Source organism: Podarcis gaigeae, assembly GCF_964106915.1.
Source record: "Podarcis gaigeae genome assembly, chromosome: 6".
Classification (NCBI taxonomy): Eukaryota; Metazoa; Chordata; class Lepidosauria; order Squamata; family Lacertidae; genus Podarcis; species Podarcis gaigeae.
The window spans coordinates 61,546,697-61,566,084 of NC_139682.1; the positions used below are offsets into that span (position 1 = coordinate 61,546,697).

The 19,388-nt window shown below is 40.3% G+C and overlaps 1 protein-coding gene across 1 annotated transcript in view; it reads left to right on the forward strand.

The window, feature by feature from the left end:
• The window catches only part of CACHD1 (cache domain containing 1), a 122,750-nt gene that overhangs the window by 57,725 nt on the left and 45,637 nt on the right, over nt 1-19,388 (forward strand). Inside the window, exons 3-5 of the mRNA XM_083742844.1 lie at nt 1,192-1,340; nt 7,319-7,425; nt 16,667-16,793. Of these exons, the coding sequence (XP_083598970.1) occupies nt 1,192-1,340; nt 7,319-7,425; nt 16,667-16,793 (383 nt within the window). The remainder of the gene's footprint in view (nt 1-1,191; nt 1,341-7,318; nt 7,426-16,666; nt 16,794-19,388) is intronic.

Genomic DNA, 19,388 nt, shown 5'->3' on the forward strand with positions numbered 1-19,388 from the left:
GGGGACCCCTAGAATGTAACTCTTATTATACTTCTAAACCGTTTCATCCCAGTTAATATGGCACTAGAATTATGTGTAGGTTTTCAGCAAATCTCTATCATGCATCCTTCAAGTGACCATAACATATAGGTCTCCTAGATCAGTTTTTTCATTGTGGGTGAGTGCATTTTTGGGACTCCGTAAACATGCTTGTGGAAAAATTCAGTTTTATTACCACCATGACAAAAGGATATCTTAGCAGCCTAAATTTACAATGCTACTAGAATACAATAGGGTAGCTTAACTACTGCTTTGTTCTGGCACATATATGGTGTTGGAGGTCAGATGAGAGCCCTGCCACCCTCATGTACTACATTGGCCAAAATCAGTTAACCAGTTGTATATGTATTAATTGGAAGTTTAGTTCCTTTGATATCAGTATTGGGATGTTCGATTTTGATTAGTTTGATCTGGTTTTAGAGTTAAAGCTGAATTGAAAAATGTGCAGGTGCCCCCTCAGAAATGAAAACTCAATGCAGTGCAAAAAAAATGTATATTAAATGCTCTGTAGCAGATTGGGTTCCTTTAGCAGAAGCCAACACAATAACTCTTGGTAGCACAGGGGAGCTTCCCTCCTTCTCTCCCTCCTGTGTTTCCACCATATTCACTCTGGAGCAGGCATAGGCAAACTCGGCCCTCCAGATGTTTTTGGCCGACAATTCCTATGATCCCTAGCTAACAGGACCAGTGGTCAGGGGTGATGGGAATTGTAGTCCCAAAACATCTGGAGGGCCGAGTTTGCCTATTCATGCTCTGGAGTGTGAGGAGAACCCCCAGGACAATGGGAGAGCGGAGGAGATGAGGCTCCTTCCATCAGGGAAGCAGAAATGTTTGTGTTAATGGAGTAATATCGTTAGCACAACTCTGAATATTCCCGCCGCGCCCCCCCCCCCAATATGTGTCGTCCCAGATTATTTCATCTTTTTCATAATTTTGACCATTTGTCTTTAAACTGTTCATATTAACACTAGCTGTTCATAATAGCAAAATAAAGAAGCATTTCTTCATGGTAAATATTGTGGGTGGGATCTTGGGTATGTTGCTTTCTTTTAGGCTTTTCTTTTGGGCATTTCATAACAAGTATCCAGAATATATGCTCACCCAAAAGCAACTTTGATTGACTGATTTATTTATTTTCTTTAAATTGTTTAGCTTGCAAAAAAGATCCGGGAAAAATTTAACCGGTACTTGGATGTGGTAAATCGGAACAAGCATGTGGTGGAAGCTTCATACACTGCTCATCTGACATCGCCTCTGACTGCAATTCAAGACTGCTGCACCATTCCGCCGTCTATGATGGAGTAAGTATTCAAAAGGATCCCAACTGAGAGTTGCCTTATTAATTGGGGTAAGCCCATTCGTCTGGGGACATCTTGACCTGGTCTTGGGGCAGGGCCCATGTGAGAGAGGCTTGGTGGAGCAGACGGTCTGAAATGGTTTCAAGTTGAACACTGATCCCATGGGAATTATGGGCATCAGGTTGTTCCGTGAAGGCAGTATCAGTGAAACCTTTTCACTCCATGGACTGCAATCCTTTCTTCACAGCCTTCCAGTGTTGTGCAGAGGTAGAAGCAAAAAGTGGGTGGACTGTTACCTTCACACAGTAGGCGTGTTTCTATAGACACATGTGCTTCTCTGTCCTCCATCTGTGAAAGCAATAAGCATTATCAGTGTTCATGGACATAATTCTACCCAGGCAGAAGCATGCAAAGAGGATATAGAGAAGGAGGCTCTAAGACTTTGGCCTTGAATTTGCCCTGATTTTTTGTTTGTGGTCCAGTTTAAATGGTACCTGTTGAACGATGTACTTGCATTATCAGGTCAGCTTTTAGCCACTACATGAAAGTTTCAGCCTAGTGCTTTGGTTTGGGAACTTGGTGCTATTGAATTTTGCTAGTGTGCTGTTAGAAACAGAAAAAGTTTGCTGTAATAAGGCATTACAGAAGGAAAATTGGTTAATGTGTCAGATTTCAAAATTGATTTATAAATATGAAAGACTTGTTTGGAAAACATGATTAATGCTGCTTTTAAAAAATATCGCTGGCCTGAAAGTTGAAAAGGCTGCACATTTTTGGACTGTATGTAAAGTGCTTTGGTTGGCTGATCAATATTAATTAACAGACATAAAAGACTCTAAACAGATAATAAAAATGCATTACAGTATATGAAACAGGATCACTTCTGTTATATAATGCACATAAAATGATCTTTATATTTATTCTCTACCTTTACTAAAGAGAGTTGGCTATGGAAATAGTGACCTTTGCTGCAATTGTGTCTTGCAAATAATTATTGAGAGTCCCAGTGAATACCGGGCAGTGGGAAGCAGGTTTACTAAAAACAGATGGCTTTTATATGGTCTTATAAAAGCATACTTCTGTTTAATAGCTCAGGACTTCCTGAATTACACTGATAAGGCATTTGTTGGAATACAGTTACAGATTTAGTGATAAGTACATTAGCTGTGTGTGGCTTTTAATTTTTAGAAGAATTAATTATGTAGTGCAGTTCTGAGCGCATTCTCTGCCCATACCAACCTCACTTTGCCCAGCCTATTTTGAGCCAGGCCAGAAATAGCAGGGGGCTGTTCCTTACAGGAGTTACTATTTGGGTGTTTCCATACAGAGTACACTGGAAGCATTGAAAGGGGCTGTGCATTGATCACTGAATATAGTTAAGTTGTGAGTGGGCAGCTCACAAATACTGTGGGCACAAGCCATGCGTTCCAAATCAACAAAGGTGTGAAGAAGAAGCTGTTAGCCTTAACCACACACACTGCAGCCCTTTCTTTCACATACCACTGGATGAGCAGCTCCAGCACTTCTTCACAAAATCACAAAGAGCAGTGGAAGACTTAACAGAGTTAAGGTTCCATTGTGGAACCATAAGGACATAAGAAGAGCCTGCTAGATCCAGCCAGTGGCTCATTTAGTCCAGCATATAGTGGCCAACCAGTGGCCTGTGGGGAATACTCTAGCATTCTCTCCTCTCCTCCCTCCTGCACTTAGTAACTGGACTAGAATGATTTCCAGCTGGAAGGAAAGTTGCGTTAAAGAGAGGATGTGACACAGGCATGGACAATGGCAAAGTAGGCAGAGATACCGTATTTTTTGCTCTATAAGACTCACTTTTTCTCTCCTAAAAAGTAAGGGGAAATGTGTGTGCGTCTTATGGAGCGAATGCAGGCTGCGCAGCTATCCCTGAAACTAGAACAGCAAGAGGGATCGCTGCTTTCGCTGCTCAGCGATCCCTCTTGTTGTTCTGGTTTCTAAGATTCATAATATTTTTTTCCTTGTTTTCCTCCTCCAAAAACTAGGTGCGTCATGGTCTGGTGTATCGTATAGAGCGAAAAATACGGTACTTATAGAGGGCTGCTTTAGTCAGGTTTTATTATTCTAGCCTGAAGCTGAGTACAGCCAGAGTCCAGGAGCCCAGCAATCTATAGTTAATGTTAACTGGTTTGTCTGAAATCAGTCAACTTCAAACCAAGGGTTATGAAGCTGAGTTATTTCAATAAACCATAGTTAAGGTTAACCATCATTTAGGGGTTGAACAGAAGGCTAAATTGCAAGTAATCTAAACCAGAAGCAAACTGGAGAGAGGCGGAAACACATAAACCCAAGATTTGCACAGGCTTCTTCCATCATGGTGAACCATGATTTATCATGTTGACTAAACTCAACATTATTTGACTCAGTTTTTGTTCTTTGTGCCTTAATTGATTATGCTGGGTTTTTGTTTTTTAAAAGAAATCATTAAAGGACATTTTCTTTATCTCAGTACACTGAGAGAAATTCTTATCACTGTAACATATTACTTGACAAGTCTACCTTAGATTCATGAGTGTAATATTTACATGGGTAAACCAACAGATCTATTTTTGAAGATCATTTACTTCATGAATGCGATAATTGCTTCAGAAGTGGTCTGGCTCACCTTTTTAAAATAGCTGCTTAAATATTTGCTATTGCAGTTCAGCTTTATCACAGCCTTTTCTTCTGTTTACATGCCCTCTCATGGGCTGTTAAGTTGTGAGATAAGGAGATTCCCATTCTGATCTTTCAAGTTGCTGGTGGAGTTGTATTTTCAAGAATACTAAACTGGATTTGGACTCAGCTTAATGGAATTTCAACAGTGTGCAAAGATGGCTGTAGAGATTTGGAAGGACTGAGTCTTACAGTTTTGGAGTATGTGTATTATACAAACAGATTTCTTAAGCACTCATTGGAAATTAGTATTTGATTTGTAGGAATCCAAGTATGGGATAGGCTACAAAGAATCCTTCTAACACAAGTATTATCAGGGCATACAATGACAAAACTATTATTTCCGTCACAAATCGCTGCAGTGAGTTAAATTCTAGTATAATTAAGTGCTGAGAGAATAAAATAGAACCCCTCCCCATTATCATAAAATTCTGTCCTGAGTTCCTAGTTATTCTCACTATTAAAAAATAAATAAGCATTTAAGAAGCCTTTGAGATTATACTTAGCACCATTCATGTTAATATAACACCAGATAAACAACATTTGTTTCATCCAGACATATTGGAAAGTCTCCAGGTTAGTCAAATGGATAATGGTTTACTGTGTTTGCATTCCTTAAAAACAGGTGCATGCTTAAGTGCTTTCAGGATTAGAGCTCCATTATTAGTTCATTATAACTATTTTAAAATAAAAGCCATGTTTAATATTTCAGTACTGTACTGAAATATGCAGATAAAATATTAATCACAAGAATATGCCTTGCTGTTAAAAAACAACAGCTAGTTTTAGCATTTTAAATAAAATTGTTAATTTTGAATTAGTTTGTAATGTAGCTGCATTTACCCCAGGGAAAACACCTTTATAGAAATTTAAACAAAGAATGGAAAAAAGGACAGGTCTTGTTACAACAACAGATGAGTGTCATTTTTATATACACATTCTCTTTCTTCACCCCCTATTTTCTAAAACTGAAACTGCATAGAAGAAGTTGATTTACTTTGTGAATAGAGGCTGAATGCAATCCAATTGGAGCTTACGTGAACACTGTTTTGATGTAAGATTCAAAGCTTCTGCAAATTTATTTTATCTTCTACATTTGCTGATCTTCTGCTTGTAAATCCTGTTGAAGGAGAATAAAAATGACTGCTGCCTGATGGGAATTAAATGTCTGAAGTTCAAAGCAGTTTGCACATCAGAGCAAACGTCAATCAAATGAACATCTTGCAAGCTAGGCAGGGAGCGAATTTCTCCATGGGGAAGAGATCAAAGTGGGAGTCACAGTTCTGTTTTCTCCCTCTGGATGCAGTTTCGATCAGTTGTTCATTAAAGTGAATCCAGAAGGAAGGGTTTTCATATAGTATAGAAAAAGAAAGGGGGAAAGAAGAGGGTTGGGTAGTGGGAATGAATGATACTTTTTCTTGCAGCTGAAGTTAAGAGCACATTTTGATCATTTTTAATTGCAGAAACTATTTTCCACCAAACCCCCCCCCCACCCCACCCCTGGATTGTTTGGGGATTTGTTACAGATACATTTTTTTCTAGAGTTTTTATTAGTTAATCTACATTCTTTTGCTTGAAAAAGATGGAGGGACTAGTTAAACAACTCCCCAGTCCCTATTTAGAGTGCCTATATATTTTATTTGTCTGGAGATCAAGAGTTCATCTTACATTTTTTGTGATTAGTATCTTAATCATTAGGAACATGTCAGGTTTTACGTTTAAGTGCTGTTATTGTATACATTTTAAGGATGGTGAAAAATAAAATCATGAAATTGCCAAATTGCCTGAAACAATTATTAGTACCATTAATAACATTAGTTGCTTTTAGATTTTAATGGAGGTGTTGTAAGCCATGGACACCATGCAGCAACTTTCAATGAGTACATCCTCCATTTTCTTTTATGCGGAAGGTATGCACAATGGGGGGGAAAATCCCTGTATTCATCTGGTGCATTTTCATTCTTAAGTTATAGTGGGGGCACCTCAGTGGGACTTACATCTGAGTAAACAAAGTTAACAAGGTTGTATGAAATGATACTAATTTCCTTAAATTTTCCTTTCCTGTAATTCATATCCCTTCTGATTTTTTTATTTGGAAGGCAGAATGTAATGCAAGATGTTGGGAACAGACCTGGATATGTTTAGACTTGAGCAGAAATGAGTTAGTTTGGATGGTTTCTGCTAACTTAGGTACTGTGTAAAATTTACAGAAGGATTAGCATCAAGGCCAGGGGTGGGCAAGGTTTTCCTCGCCTGGGCCGGTTCACTCCAGAGGAGATCCCTCCGTGGGCCGGATTGCTTGCGCGTGCCTACAATTTCTGGCGTCGGCGCATGCGCAGACGCGATTACCGGCACAGCGGAAGTGAGTCCCCGCACCACATTGCGCCGGTTTAGCGCAGTGCACAGGGACTCGCTGAGCAGGCGGCTTGGTTCGGGGGCGGCTCGTGAGCTGGTTAAACAACCTCTGTGGGCTGCTTGTGGGCCGTGGGCCTTAGGTTGCCTACCCCTGATCAAGGCTGTGCAAAGTTGCTAACAGGCCTACAGCAGTGCCATAGCTACCAGGTTTTTTTTGTCTTGGGTGAACTTGGCTAGCTAGGTATTTTGCCCTGGGTGAAGCCTCCAGAGGGGTGCTGTTGCAGCTTCCAGATTGTGTGTGTGTGTCCACATGCGTCTGTGTGTGTGTGTGTGTCTGTGTGTGTGTGTGTGTGTGTCCGTGTGTGCGCGCAAATGCACATGGAGGATGCCAAACTGGGTCTTTGGCCCCAGGTGAAATAAAGCCTAGTTTCACCCCTGCCAAAAGATATGTAATAAAGGTGAAAGGTAAACCTCTCTTGGGGAGAGCATTCCACAAGGGGAGACTCACCATAGAAAAGGCCCATTCTCATGTTGCCACCCTTTGGACTTCTCATAGAAGAGGCACACAAAGTCGGGCCTCAGATGATGATCGCATCAATTCATATGGAGGAGACCGTCCTTGAAGTATTGCGATCCTGAGCCGTTTAAAGCTTTGTAGGTTAAAACCAGCACTTTGAAGTGGACCCAGAAACTAATTGGCAGCTTTTGCAGTCAGGCCAGGATTGGCGTTATATGCTCAAACTGTCTTGTTCTGTTGAGCAACCTGACCACTGAATTCTGATCTGCTGAAGTTTCCGAACCATCTTCAGAGGCAGCACCACGTACAATGTACTGCAGTAAACTGCTCTTCCCCTAATATAAGCTCAAGGAAGAGTCCGTATTTAAACAACAGAACTAGTTTTTTTGTCTTATTAATTTTACTATTGCATTCATTTTAGGTTTGATGGAAACTTTAACACTAATGTGTCTAGAACAATCAGCTGCGATAGACTGTCTACCACTGTGAATAGCCGAGCGTTCAATCCTGGCCGTGACTTAAACTCTGGTAAGTAATACATACTTGAGCATGTAACTTCTGCCTTTTGCTGCAGAAAACCAGCATCCAGCGCCACAGCAACCACGTTTTATCTGATGCTGCCACACTGTTTTTAATTTCCAGAACTGAATGAGAGGAATACGTTTTCCTGATGGAATATGTTGATATTCCAATATACCATGTAATTGATAGGACTTTATATCAAACTTAATTTGTTTTCTGTGTAGCCATCTGCCCTGGCATCAGTAATGTCAGTTCTTCATAGTGACATTACAAAGGGGCCTCTTTGATCTTTTGAGTTCATCTAACGTAGAGGTTCTGCAGCAAACTGGCATTAACTCTGATTTATGAAGATGCCCTGAAATACTTCGTTTCTTTGATGTGCTGTGGGGTTTCTATACTGGGGATTGACCCATTTGCTTGGCACGTTATAAAGCTGGAGGTGTGGTTGCTGTCTAAGACTGCAAGACTTTTCACAAGAGATTGAGCCTTCGGTTAACACTACTTTCTTAGCATTGTTTTCAAATGGAAATAAATTAGCTTTACTGTTTAGAAAAGGGGGTGGGGTGGGGAGAAACCTTTTGTCATCCAGCGGTATATGTGGTGGGGTTTTTTTATAGCATGGGAGGGTTCTGATTTGACTTAAACTCCTTTGCCCCCCCCCCCCGAAATGAAAGGTACAGATTAAGGGGCTGTAGAGGTCAAAACGAAGGTGTGTGTGTGGGTTTATAGGAGATGTGCAGTCAAGTACAGACATAGGAGTGTGTGTGTTTGTATTATATCAGTAATGTAGGGGGTGCAGGTGTGTGATTTTTTTTACTGGAGAGGACTTTGTCCTACATTTTAAATAGAAAAGGACCATCTCAGGAGAAGCTGCTGTGATTGTAACAAGCAGGGATCACTCTTCAGTTAGCAATTACACTTTATTTTCCTTGTTACTTCTTCTCCACCCATTTCCTCTCATTGTCAGTCCTACAACTGATGATTTTGTAAAGCTTGGAGTAATGACAGGTGCAATTTGGTCCAACATCCAGCAATGCAGGAATCTCAACTAGATCATACATGATAAATGGCCATCCAACTTCTGCTTAAAAAACCTCCAAGGAGGGAGACTTCACTACCTTTCCAAGGGGGTCTGTTCCACTCTAGAACAGCTCTTAGTGTCAGAAAGTTTTTCCTGGTGTGTGAAATGGTATATGCTGGCATGGCTTCACAGCTGAAGGAATATACTCGTGAAACTTGTATTTTTATATAGTGTATCTTGATTTCAGCAAGGCTTTTGACAAAGTTCCCCATTATATTCTTGTGGAGAAGCTGGTAAAATGTGGGTGGCCTTGTGGGGGTTTCTGGCCTTGTGGGGGTTTGGATTAGATGACTTGGGGGTCTCTTCCAACTCTACATTTCTATGATACCAGCATATCAAATACTAATTCAAGCCATTGGCCTTCCCTCGCTCACTTGCTGCTGTTACATCTTTCTCTAGCGGGGGCGGGGATAGCAGTGCACTGAAGCAGGCTGCCTGAGATGGAACTAGCACAGCCTTCTTTTGTGTTTATTTCATTAACTTTTTCCAGGTAGAGGAGGTGGCACCAATGGTAGTGAGAGAAAGGGCAGAGTGCAGGGAGATGCATGACCAATTGCTTGAACAAGTATTCAGCTTGCTGGTATGAACACCTGTCCATTCCACTGAGAAGCCAGGAAAGATCTGCCATGAATTCTGATTTTAATTCACATCTGTCTTCACCTTTAGTTCATTTGCTGCTGTGTGGATATAGAGATTCTTCATGGACCCACTGCCATGTAGCTGATCCTTCCCGGGTCAACTCTTCACTGTTGGTGGCTGTGTATTCTCAAAGGAGAACTATCGCTGCTGTCACTGCCATAATAGGCCGCTATATCTGGTTCTCCTCTTGTTGGTTTAATATAGTAGAATGCAGGAAGAGATATCCTAGGAGAGGTTATGTACCTTTTGAAATGCCTTTCAGCTGTCCCAGGAATCATCCATGCTACATACACTACAGCTTTTTAGCTGAAAAGGTGGTTGAATGTTAACAAACATAAAAGGCAAATGTGGCTGGTTTCCTTCCCTTCCCTTTTCCTTTTCTGGCTGTCTAATTTATCCCTTGTGGGCCATGTGGGTTTCCATTTACAATGAATAATTATTATTTTGAGTATAAGTCAGGAATCATATAAGTGAAGATATGGTATTAAAGAAAACACCCAGCCAGATTTTAAATTTAGGCCCCTAATGTTCTTTAGGGAATTGCAGCATAGCTATAAAAGAATGCTGGTGCTGATGATTCTCTTCCCTATATATGCCAGGGAGTGTCATGTAGGAGCTCACTTTTTTGTGAGTTTAGACTATAATCCGTTGCACTTCCTGGAAAAACAAACAAACAAACAAACAAACAATAAAGCTTCCAGCAAATTAAGGCGAAACATTACAAAACTACTCATCATTATTGATCTGTTTTGTTAAGGGATTGGGTCTGTAGAAACTCTTGAATAATGTGGTTTCTATCCAAATAGACAGATTATTCCTGATACCTAAACAGGTTTGCAGTTGACTGTAGCCTCAAAAGCCTTTCTTCCTTATCTTCATCTTCAGAAAGTTCTGATAGTTCTTTTCCTCCAGCTTGTTAGTTCATTCTGCCTTCCCTAGGGAGAGCTGCCAATTTTGCCATAACCCTATGCTTATTTTTCTATGACCACAGTGTACAATCTTCTGTGAGATAAGCAGGGACTACTTCAGCTGGAAAAATAAGCTTTCTAACCCCCCCCCCCCCACTTTCAGGTATCCTTTTATTTTTCATCCAGTAAAGCTGCAAGAATTCCCTGCTGAGATTTCTTAGTTTCTTCCTTGCTACAATCCTTAAGAGGTGTACTTTGGGGGTCTCCTTTTATCTTCATTCCAAGCCTTTTACTCTTTAAAATGCTTTCCTTTTATGCCATGTTCCTATGTGAGGCTTGCTAAGATGGCATCCATTGTATATATCCTAGCATTTAAACTTAAGTAAGCAGGTATCTCTCTTGTTTCTGGTGCCCAGATAGATTTATTTAAAGCACAGTAGCATTGTTCCATAATGCATTGTTCCATTTATCTCCTCAAGGTATTGGTTTAGCAAAAAATAAGCACATTCCTGCTAACACATTCCCCCTACTAACTCCTATCCTAGAAAGAATGACCAATCACTTTTGTAAAATTCTGCCATTCTGGAGCTGTGGTGCTTTTCCTGCAGAGTTGCAGTGAGCTGTTTAAAAGGGATCCTGAAAAACGTTTTGTGGAGGTAATTGGGTTTTCTGGAAGAGTAAAAGTGCCTTACTTCTAAGATTAGGAGCACCTGGAATTTGCAAGCCTGCTTTTCATGACTTTTTGGCTCCTCTGTTTATATCTTTCTCCCCTCCCCCCCCCCTTTTTAACCAATGTGTATTTATATAGCTGCTAAGCGAGGATCATTCGTGCATTTGATAAAATAAGCTTATATGTGAAAGCTTAGGCACCACAAAACTCTTTCCTTGTCCGTCCGTCCCTGCCCCTGCCCATGAGTTAGGTAAAAATATTTGCCACATGCCCAGTAGCCGTCTCTTTATTCAGGGTTGAATCTTGGCACTGTGAAAAGGCAAAATCCTGAGGTCATCTCTTTAAGTGCAGGGTGTCCAGTAGATTTTAGCTACAGGCACGGGTGTGAACATTTAAGAGAGGCATACTGACAATACATGACTTTGGTGCAATGCTGTCAGCGTTGCAAAATCCCACACAAAGCCCTTATTAGTTCTTCCTGATTAAAAATTACCTTAAAGGCGTGAAGCACGTAACAGGAGACGGGCCCCTTGTGGAGACAACCTTAAAAAACTTCAGAGAGAATGCCAAAATGATAACGCTTGGCACTTATGGATAACACTTGCAAGATATAAAGCATATTGGAATCATTAACTAATTAATCTTCAAACATACTAAAAATGGAACATGATTACTCATTATGTAACAGTTACTTTAATAAGTCACATATTGAGTATTAAAGTTGAGTGCCTTAGGCTAGAATGAAAGCAGCACCCTTTCCACATTATATATGTAATATGGCAGTCCTCTATTGGAAGCTAAAAATAGATTCTCTCTCACCTCTTCCCCTCCCCCCCTTTATGTCAGTTTCCTCAACTGTGCCTTATGTGTTTTAGGCATCCTGAGGAATGGGGCGTTGAGAGGCAGGAATGTCACTTAATGCACATCTAAAGTTCTTTAAGAAAGCGTTGGGGGACCCAACCAGCCAGATGGGTGGGATATAAATAATTAAATTATTACGATGGGATAAAAGCCTCAATCTGGATCAAATGTTTTGCAGTGCAACTTCTTTTATTGTACAGTTAAATTTCAGGTAATAAAAACAGCAAATTTAAAAAGTGTTCTCACTACTGCTAGTGATAACGACTTCCCACTGTAAAATATTTTATCGTCTTTTATCATTGCATAGTGCATGCCATCAATTGACACACACTGTTGTTTGGACAAAGCTTGCCTCCTTTTGAAAATCAGTCTGTGTTTATTGTCTTTTTAACAGCTCTATATAGCTCTGCCTAAAAAGCTAACAATATGAAAGTATGACCCAATTACAATTCAGTATCATTGTTGCTCATCATAGCACCAGACCCAGTCAGTTTTGCTAACTACGCAAAAACAATAAAAGTTCAGACTTAAAGTGAAACTTTTGTTGTTGTTGTTGCCTTGTAGATAATAACTAGCTTTAGCCAAGTACAAATACATTGTAATTTTTCAAGCTTTTCATTGCAGTAGAAGAGATGTACCATATTGACCTGAATATAAGCCACACTTTCCCCACAAATGTCAACTGTGAAAAGTGCAGCTTATATCCGCAACCTTACGGTATGCACCCAGGACAACTTATATTCAGGTGTTTTTTTTTATTTTCCCCCCTCCAATTTTTCAGGTGCGGCTTATATTCGGGCCAATACAGTATGTGAATCTGGTGACCCTTAGGGTAAGGTTACAGACATCCCCGTTTCCCGGGGGCAGTCCCCAGATTTACAAATCAGTCCCCATACAAAATCCATTGAAGTTGAAAAGTGTCCCCGGATTCATTGAAAAAAATCTGGTAACCTTACCTTAGGGGAGAGTTTCAATTTGTTTTCTTGCCTGCAAGATACTTTATTCATGACTGCATCTTTTCTCTGCCCAGATTGTTTGCTGAAATGCAAATTGGGAGTATTGTTTGTGTGTCTGACAATAGTAATGTGGGCCTCAGTTCTTCCCTAATTTTCATAGTTTTTTTCAATGTTTGTGCTTTAATCCTAAAGTTGGGAGCATGGAGACTACTGTGCAGATGTACCCTGGCTTCATGTCTATTAATTTAAAGCAGTTCCATAGTGCAGTGAATTGAGTACGGTTCCTGATTCAATCTCTTGGCATCTCCAATTATGAAGGTGTTTAGATAGCAGAACTGAGAAGGACCTTTGTGGAGGCCCCTGTAGAGATAGTGTCAATCAGAGCAGATGTAGCTGGCCCATATGTACCAAAAGGTTTACTTGGCTTTGATAATCAGAGCTGGATTGAATGTTCGCATTTCTACTGCAAAAAATATCCCTCTGGTACCTGAAATATCTCCTGATATCCCAGATTGCTTAGCTGTGTTTGCCCTTGTTCTGCTATTTCTTCCCAAATCAGCAGGAGTTTTTTCTCATGGCTTTTTGCATACAACATTATTCCAGAAACTGGAACACATAATCAGCTTGGTAGCATCATGGTGATTACATATATGTGATATATGTGATTACATGATGCACATATGATATATGTGATTACATGTTACTACCACAAAACCAATTCCAATTGAGGGCAATGCTTCCTGCCCTCATTCTGAATGGACAAAATATTTTCGCCCCTGTTTCCACTTCTTCAAAATTCACTGAAAGGTGAGGTGCTTTTCACAGCTGGCAAGTGTTCACAAATGAAGCTTTCTCCCTGTGCTCTCCCTTAGTAAATAAATGTTATGGTGTATTGGGGAGCAAAACCTGTGTTTACGCGCTTAATGACCAGGGCTGGTGCCTGGCTGGCCTGGCAGCCAGGAAGCTGGTGAGTGAGTGGTGCAAAAGTTTCAGCAAGATAAATCTGCTGGCAAGGCTCAGCACAGAGCAATTACTCCAGCAGACAGGTTTCTTAAATGTTGGGAGCAAATCCTGAGTCAGCAATTGGGCAAGGCCAGCAGGGCTCCTTTTGATTGCCCAGATCCCCTGATCCAGCTGGGCCATCAAGTTGCAGAATACCTTCCAGCTGCTGTGCAGAGAGGATCAGCCAGCAACTCTCTCTGTGGTGGTCCAGGGAGTAAGGTGCCAGGGCAATGCTGTCAGCTGTTTTGCTCTCAGCTGGCTGCTGACTTGCAAAAATGAGGCTTAATAGTTTACGTTGCATATTAGCCAATAGGAGTCAATCTGCTCTGGAAGGTGGGGGAACCCCCAGAACAAATTTAGGAGGGAGCAGAGAGGGAGAATGTTCCACAGCACTATGAGATATCATTGAGCTCATGGAACATCCTCCTTAGCACTGCATTGAATACAATGCCTAGGAAGCATCAAATGATGTCATGTAGAGTTTCAGAATTGGCTGCACAATGCAGCTACTACCCAGATTTCTTTCTGCCCTGGAACTGTATGATCGAGATGGTGCTATATATTGGCCTCCTGCTGTTCTCATCTAGCAGTGAAGATCACTTCTGTGGTTCCCCTTTGGAAGCCTGATACCAGACCAAAAAAACTGGTCCATTGCTTACTATTAGCTTTAACAATGCCCATCCACTGCCTAACAGATAATAAAAGTTTTCAGAGCCTTCAGGGCATGTGTGTAGCTCTAGATCATTGTTCCTATGTTTTTATATTTTTATATTTGCATTTTGAAAACTGGCACCTGGAGTTTGCAAGTTTCATTGGAGATATTTGTATTCGAGGACGCTTGGTACATTATCCCTTAAAAAAAAAAGTCTATTCAGTAGCGTTAACTTTGTATTGGTAGATTTGTTTGTTTAGGTTTAGCTGGGAACAGCCTTATCAGGGGTATACTGCAGTTCTCCTGTTTCCCTCCCAATCTATTTTTCTTTTTAAAAAAAATTCCCCAAAAATGTAATTTAGCATAAGGAGCTGACATAGAGCTGGTGTTCTGACTTATTTGGTAAAATGTGTCTAACAGCTGTTTCTTCTCCAAGCTTAAATACCGCCTTAAAATTTCAAGTCTCACTCCATAAATTAAAAATCTGCACTTGAAAAGCTGTCTATTTGAATAATTAAGAAAGTGCAGTCTGGGAGAGTAAGTGAGCATAGTCTAGTAACTTGAACTTGCAGCTAGGAGCAAATTCCCCAAGGCTTATATTACTTGCTTGGCTGCTTCACTCACTTTGAGCTTTTGGATAAGTTACTGCATTTCTCTGCACACAGCTCCATATTTGTAAGATGAGAACAATCCTGCCTCATCTGTGCGTTTGTGAAGGTGCTTTGAATGGAGTCGTGGTGGGGAGTCCTCGTATCTGCACCGTATTAGTACTATTCTCTTCATACTACACAGGCTTATCTAATATTAATACTTTTTTATTCTATAAAAGAAAGAGCATTTAGTATTTGTGGATTGTTTGAAGCTGAGGCTCACAGTCATGAAATAAAACCAGTTACTTAGAGCAGGGAAGTTCGCCTTTGCAGAAAAAGCAAAGCTAAGAGGTTTAAGGAAGAGCAGCATAGGTCCTGTTCTGTGAATTTTGGGGAAAGATTTGTGTTCAGGGAAAGAACAAGCATGGTAACTATTAAAATGTGGCAGAGGAAGGAAAAGGAAGACAAGCGTCATACAGTGAAAATATATATTGTTGTAAACACGCTCTTAAAATGATATAATTAACTCAGTGGAATAGAACAAGTTGAGTTTACAGTGAGGCTTGCATGTGCTGGGAAGCATGGAAACAGTGTGAAGGAATGGGACCTGCTACAAAACATTGCAGCATATCTTCACAACTTTCCCCCACCCACCCGAAAAACACCAGGCGAGAACTTCTGGTCAGGGTTTCAGTCAGCCATGTTTCTTCTGTACCAGAGATGGGGAACTTGTGGCTTTCCAGAAGATATTGTTAGATTCCAGTTCCCATCACCAGCATGGTCAGTGGTCAGGAATGAGTCTGCTGAGCCAGACCAAGGAGGATGTCATGAGCACCTTCGGAGAGTTCTGGCAGGAAGACAGGGCTGGAACCAAGCCTTGGGGACAGGGCCTTCTCTCAACTAGGGCAATATGCAGTTGCTGCTTCGACTTTGGCACTAGTTACCACACTCCACTGGGCTCCTAGACAGCTTCAGTGATGGATGGGTAGTGGGACATTTGAATGGATGTTAAGCTTTGCTTTCAGCCATGCTGACTGCCCGCCATCTTAAATTACTCAAAATCAATAGGTCTGTAGTTCTACCTGGACTATAGATTTCATAGCTCTGTGGGGCTGAAGTAGACTTTGGGTAGCATAAAATGGTGGGCAGCCACCACTGAAAGGAGCAGAGCTTGGCTCCCATTCAAAAGCCGAACTGCCACCCAGCTCTGGAAAGCTTTTGTGGGGACTGACCAAGGGACCCTTCCTTCCTTATGTAGGATCACCATTGACTTCTACATTTGTTTTTGGCTATTTGCCTTGAAATGTTTATTAAGTTCTAATGTTTCACTTATTTTACTATAGCACAGCTTCATGGTTAGTCCATATGTAGAAATCCTATTGTAGTGGTATATACAATGTAAGGCACATTTACTGTATACAGTCCACCAAGGCTATTTCATTCAGGAAAAAATATATATCCTATTTTACCCTTTGGCCCAAAGGTTTCCTGGCAGGTAACAAAAATCAGATGTTGCAAACACTTCCACAGCTATTCATCTCAACAAGTACCATAGGTCTGAGAAAATGCCTGGGATGCTTACTTTGCTGGTTTGTGGACACATTGCAGAATTGCGGGTGGCATGTAGCCTTGCCTAAATTTGCCTAAAGCGTTAGGAGTGAAACATGTCTGGTTTTGGGGGAGGTGTCCGAAAACATGTTGGTTAAAAAATGAAAATACAGTAGAGTGTTGATAGTGAGCATTCTTACAATTATATACTCTGTTAAAAAGCATTCTCTTTTGATTTCAGTCACATTAATGTTACTTTAAAGAATCAATTAACCTGTTATTTTAAAACATTCTTCTGATTATAATACCATTCATTCACTTTCTCTTTTTTTAAAAATAGTACTTGCTGACAATCTGAAGTCCAACCCAGGAATTAAATGGCAGTACTTTAGTTCAGAAGAAGGCATTTTTACTGTGTTTCCAGCTCACAAATTTCGATGTAAGGGCAATTACGAGCACCGCAGCAGGTATGGTTTTACTGATTTTTTTTTATTTTTAAAAAACAAAATCTGAACAGAAAATATATCATGGGTGATTTTATTTGATATAATTTGTAGGCTGCCCTCAGTTATGAATGTTTTATCAGTAAGGATGGTAATATAATAACCTGACCATACCCTGTGAACTTTTAATACACTCAAACAGGCGTGATGAAAATATGGATTTTAAGTTGGTTTCAGCATATGGTGAAGTTGTAGCGTGATTACTGCCTCAGGTGCTCAAACTCTAGCTCAACAGACATTCAGTGTGTGCCAATGTTCAGCTGATTGCAGCTCTACAGTGGAACTGAAGATTTCAAATAGGGTGACACATTCTGGTTGCTCGTGAAACAATCATATGGCTATTTCACAGTGAGCTAAACAGTTTACTGGTATACTTAATCCCGATTGCCAACATGATAGTTCAGTCTTTTGAACCATTCCCCATTGACATCTTCACTTAAAAAATAAAAATCTCACTCTAAAATATTAACAGAGCTTTCTCCAAGAAGTGTTAAAATCAAGAAGGCTGAAAGAGCTTTCCAGAAAGGACGGTTATCTCCTTGCTACACACAGCACATGCTTTGAAATTGCTATATAGCAGAAGCGTAATAGGCTGCTGCCAAACCAGAAAGGTGTGGCAAGTGAAGTTCCATTATTCAATTAAGTTGAATGAGTGAGGAAGTATTCAATTGCAAATGCTGGAAGGGACTGAAGACAATTTCTAGATTAAGAAGTCTGTCAGCAGTCAAATGCCCTGATCCAGCAAAAGCTATCTACGTGCGGAAACAGGTTCCTTGTATTCCATGTGCAAGGATGTAAGAGAAGTTTATTGGGAAGAAAAGTAACCAATACGAACATAAGAATGAAGCTGGATCAAGCCAAGTGGCCCGTCTAGACCCTGCACTTTTCTTCCGGCTCAGTGTTCTTGCCATGGTTACAAACTTCATTTGACGTTACAGTGGTTTTAAAATTTGCCTCTTTTATTGCTTTACCACATGAATTCTGGGAATTGTAGTTCTACGAGAATACAAATTACCTCTTAGATAGGTTTGTCCCATTAATAGAAAGGTAATTTTCAGAGCTGCTTCAGAAGTATCAGTGATTAAACAAGGCATGAATTTGTGGCATTTTTATTCCACTCATTTGAATGGATGTTTGTCAGCATTTCCTTTGCATGTAAGCTTTGCATGTCCACTGTGTGTTTTAAAGATCCTAGATGTTAATACTGTACCAGTGTATGGCTGTAGGTTGTTTCAATATTAAGAGCTGATGATGCCAACAAGTATAATCTTATGTTTGTAGAATATTTTCCTGAATTCCTTTTTCCTGTAATAAGAATTATCTGGGAGTCTTTGATATAGTAATATTTAGACACAAAGATCTTTTGTTTATGCCAGAGAGTCTTTGGTCTTGACAAATTGAGAGGTGGAACAGGGTGTGTATGTTCCTGTTTTGTCTTTTTAATTTCCTTTGTCGGGATTCCTTTGTCAAGATTTTCAAACCTCAGTGGAAAAAACAACAACCTTGTTTTAGTCAAAACCTTCTGAACATGCAGATACTCTGCTCCCTTAATAGACCTGACAAAGACTTCCTTTTAATAGTATGCAGAGATAAGAAAGTCTTGCAGATTATTGACCTTTATGAATGAATTACATTCTAGGGCATTAATAGGAAAGACTATCATGGCAAGAGACTTTGTCTGATGATCATAAACCCAAGACTAATGCACTAATGCAATTTTACACAGTTTGCCTTTTTCCCTACATGCTAGCTATTCTGTGCTGTAATAATTTCTCCAGCTGCTTAGCAGTCATTGCATCATCTGATATAGATGTAAACCGGTTCAGACCTCATGCTTTCAGTGCAAAACAGGGATTCTTTGTTGAAACAAGTTCTGCATGATGTAAACATCATAATTGGTTGGACTATTACTAAATGATGGATTTAAAATTGGATACCTAAGGCTTACTCAGATAACCCAGTATAATTTTTCCTGTTGCATTTGAGAATTAGACTTGCACACACTGTTTGTGTACCATTCACACAGTTGCACAGCAGACTCTCTGGGGAAGCTAATTCACTTTTAATGCTTGAAATCTTTATCATGCTTTGTCCTCTCAAAAGTCTCATCAGGTAAGGTCACTGTTATTCCAGTGTTTATAAATATTTGGGGAGAATTTTGCCCAAGGCTGCCAAACTAGTCAGCCGCTAAACTGGGATTTGCTTAACCAAAAATAAGCACATGAAAGAAGTAAAGATATCATCTGTATCAGCTCTCAAAACATGTTCCAATCATTGTCTAAGAGCTCTTTAATATGGTGCCTTTTGCAGTTCTTTGCACAGTGTGATGTAGTGATTAGAATGTTGGGACTAGGACCTGGGAAACCAAGGTTCAAATCCTCACTTGGCCATGAAGTTCACTTAGGTGACCTTTGGCCAGTCACTGCCTCTCAGCCTAACCTACCTCACAGAGTTGTTGTGCGGATTAAATGAGGAAAGGAAGAACCATGTACACCACCTTGAGAGCTCCTTGTGGGGAAGGGGAAGGTGGGGTGTAAATGCAATAAATATATAAATATT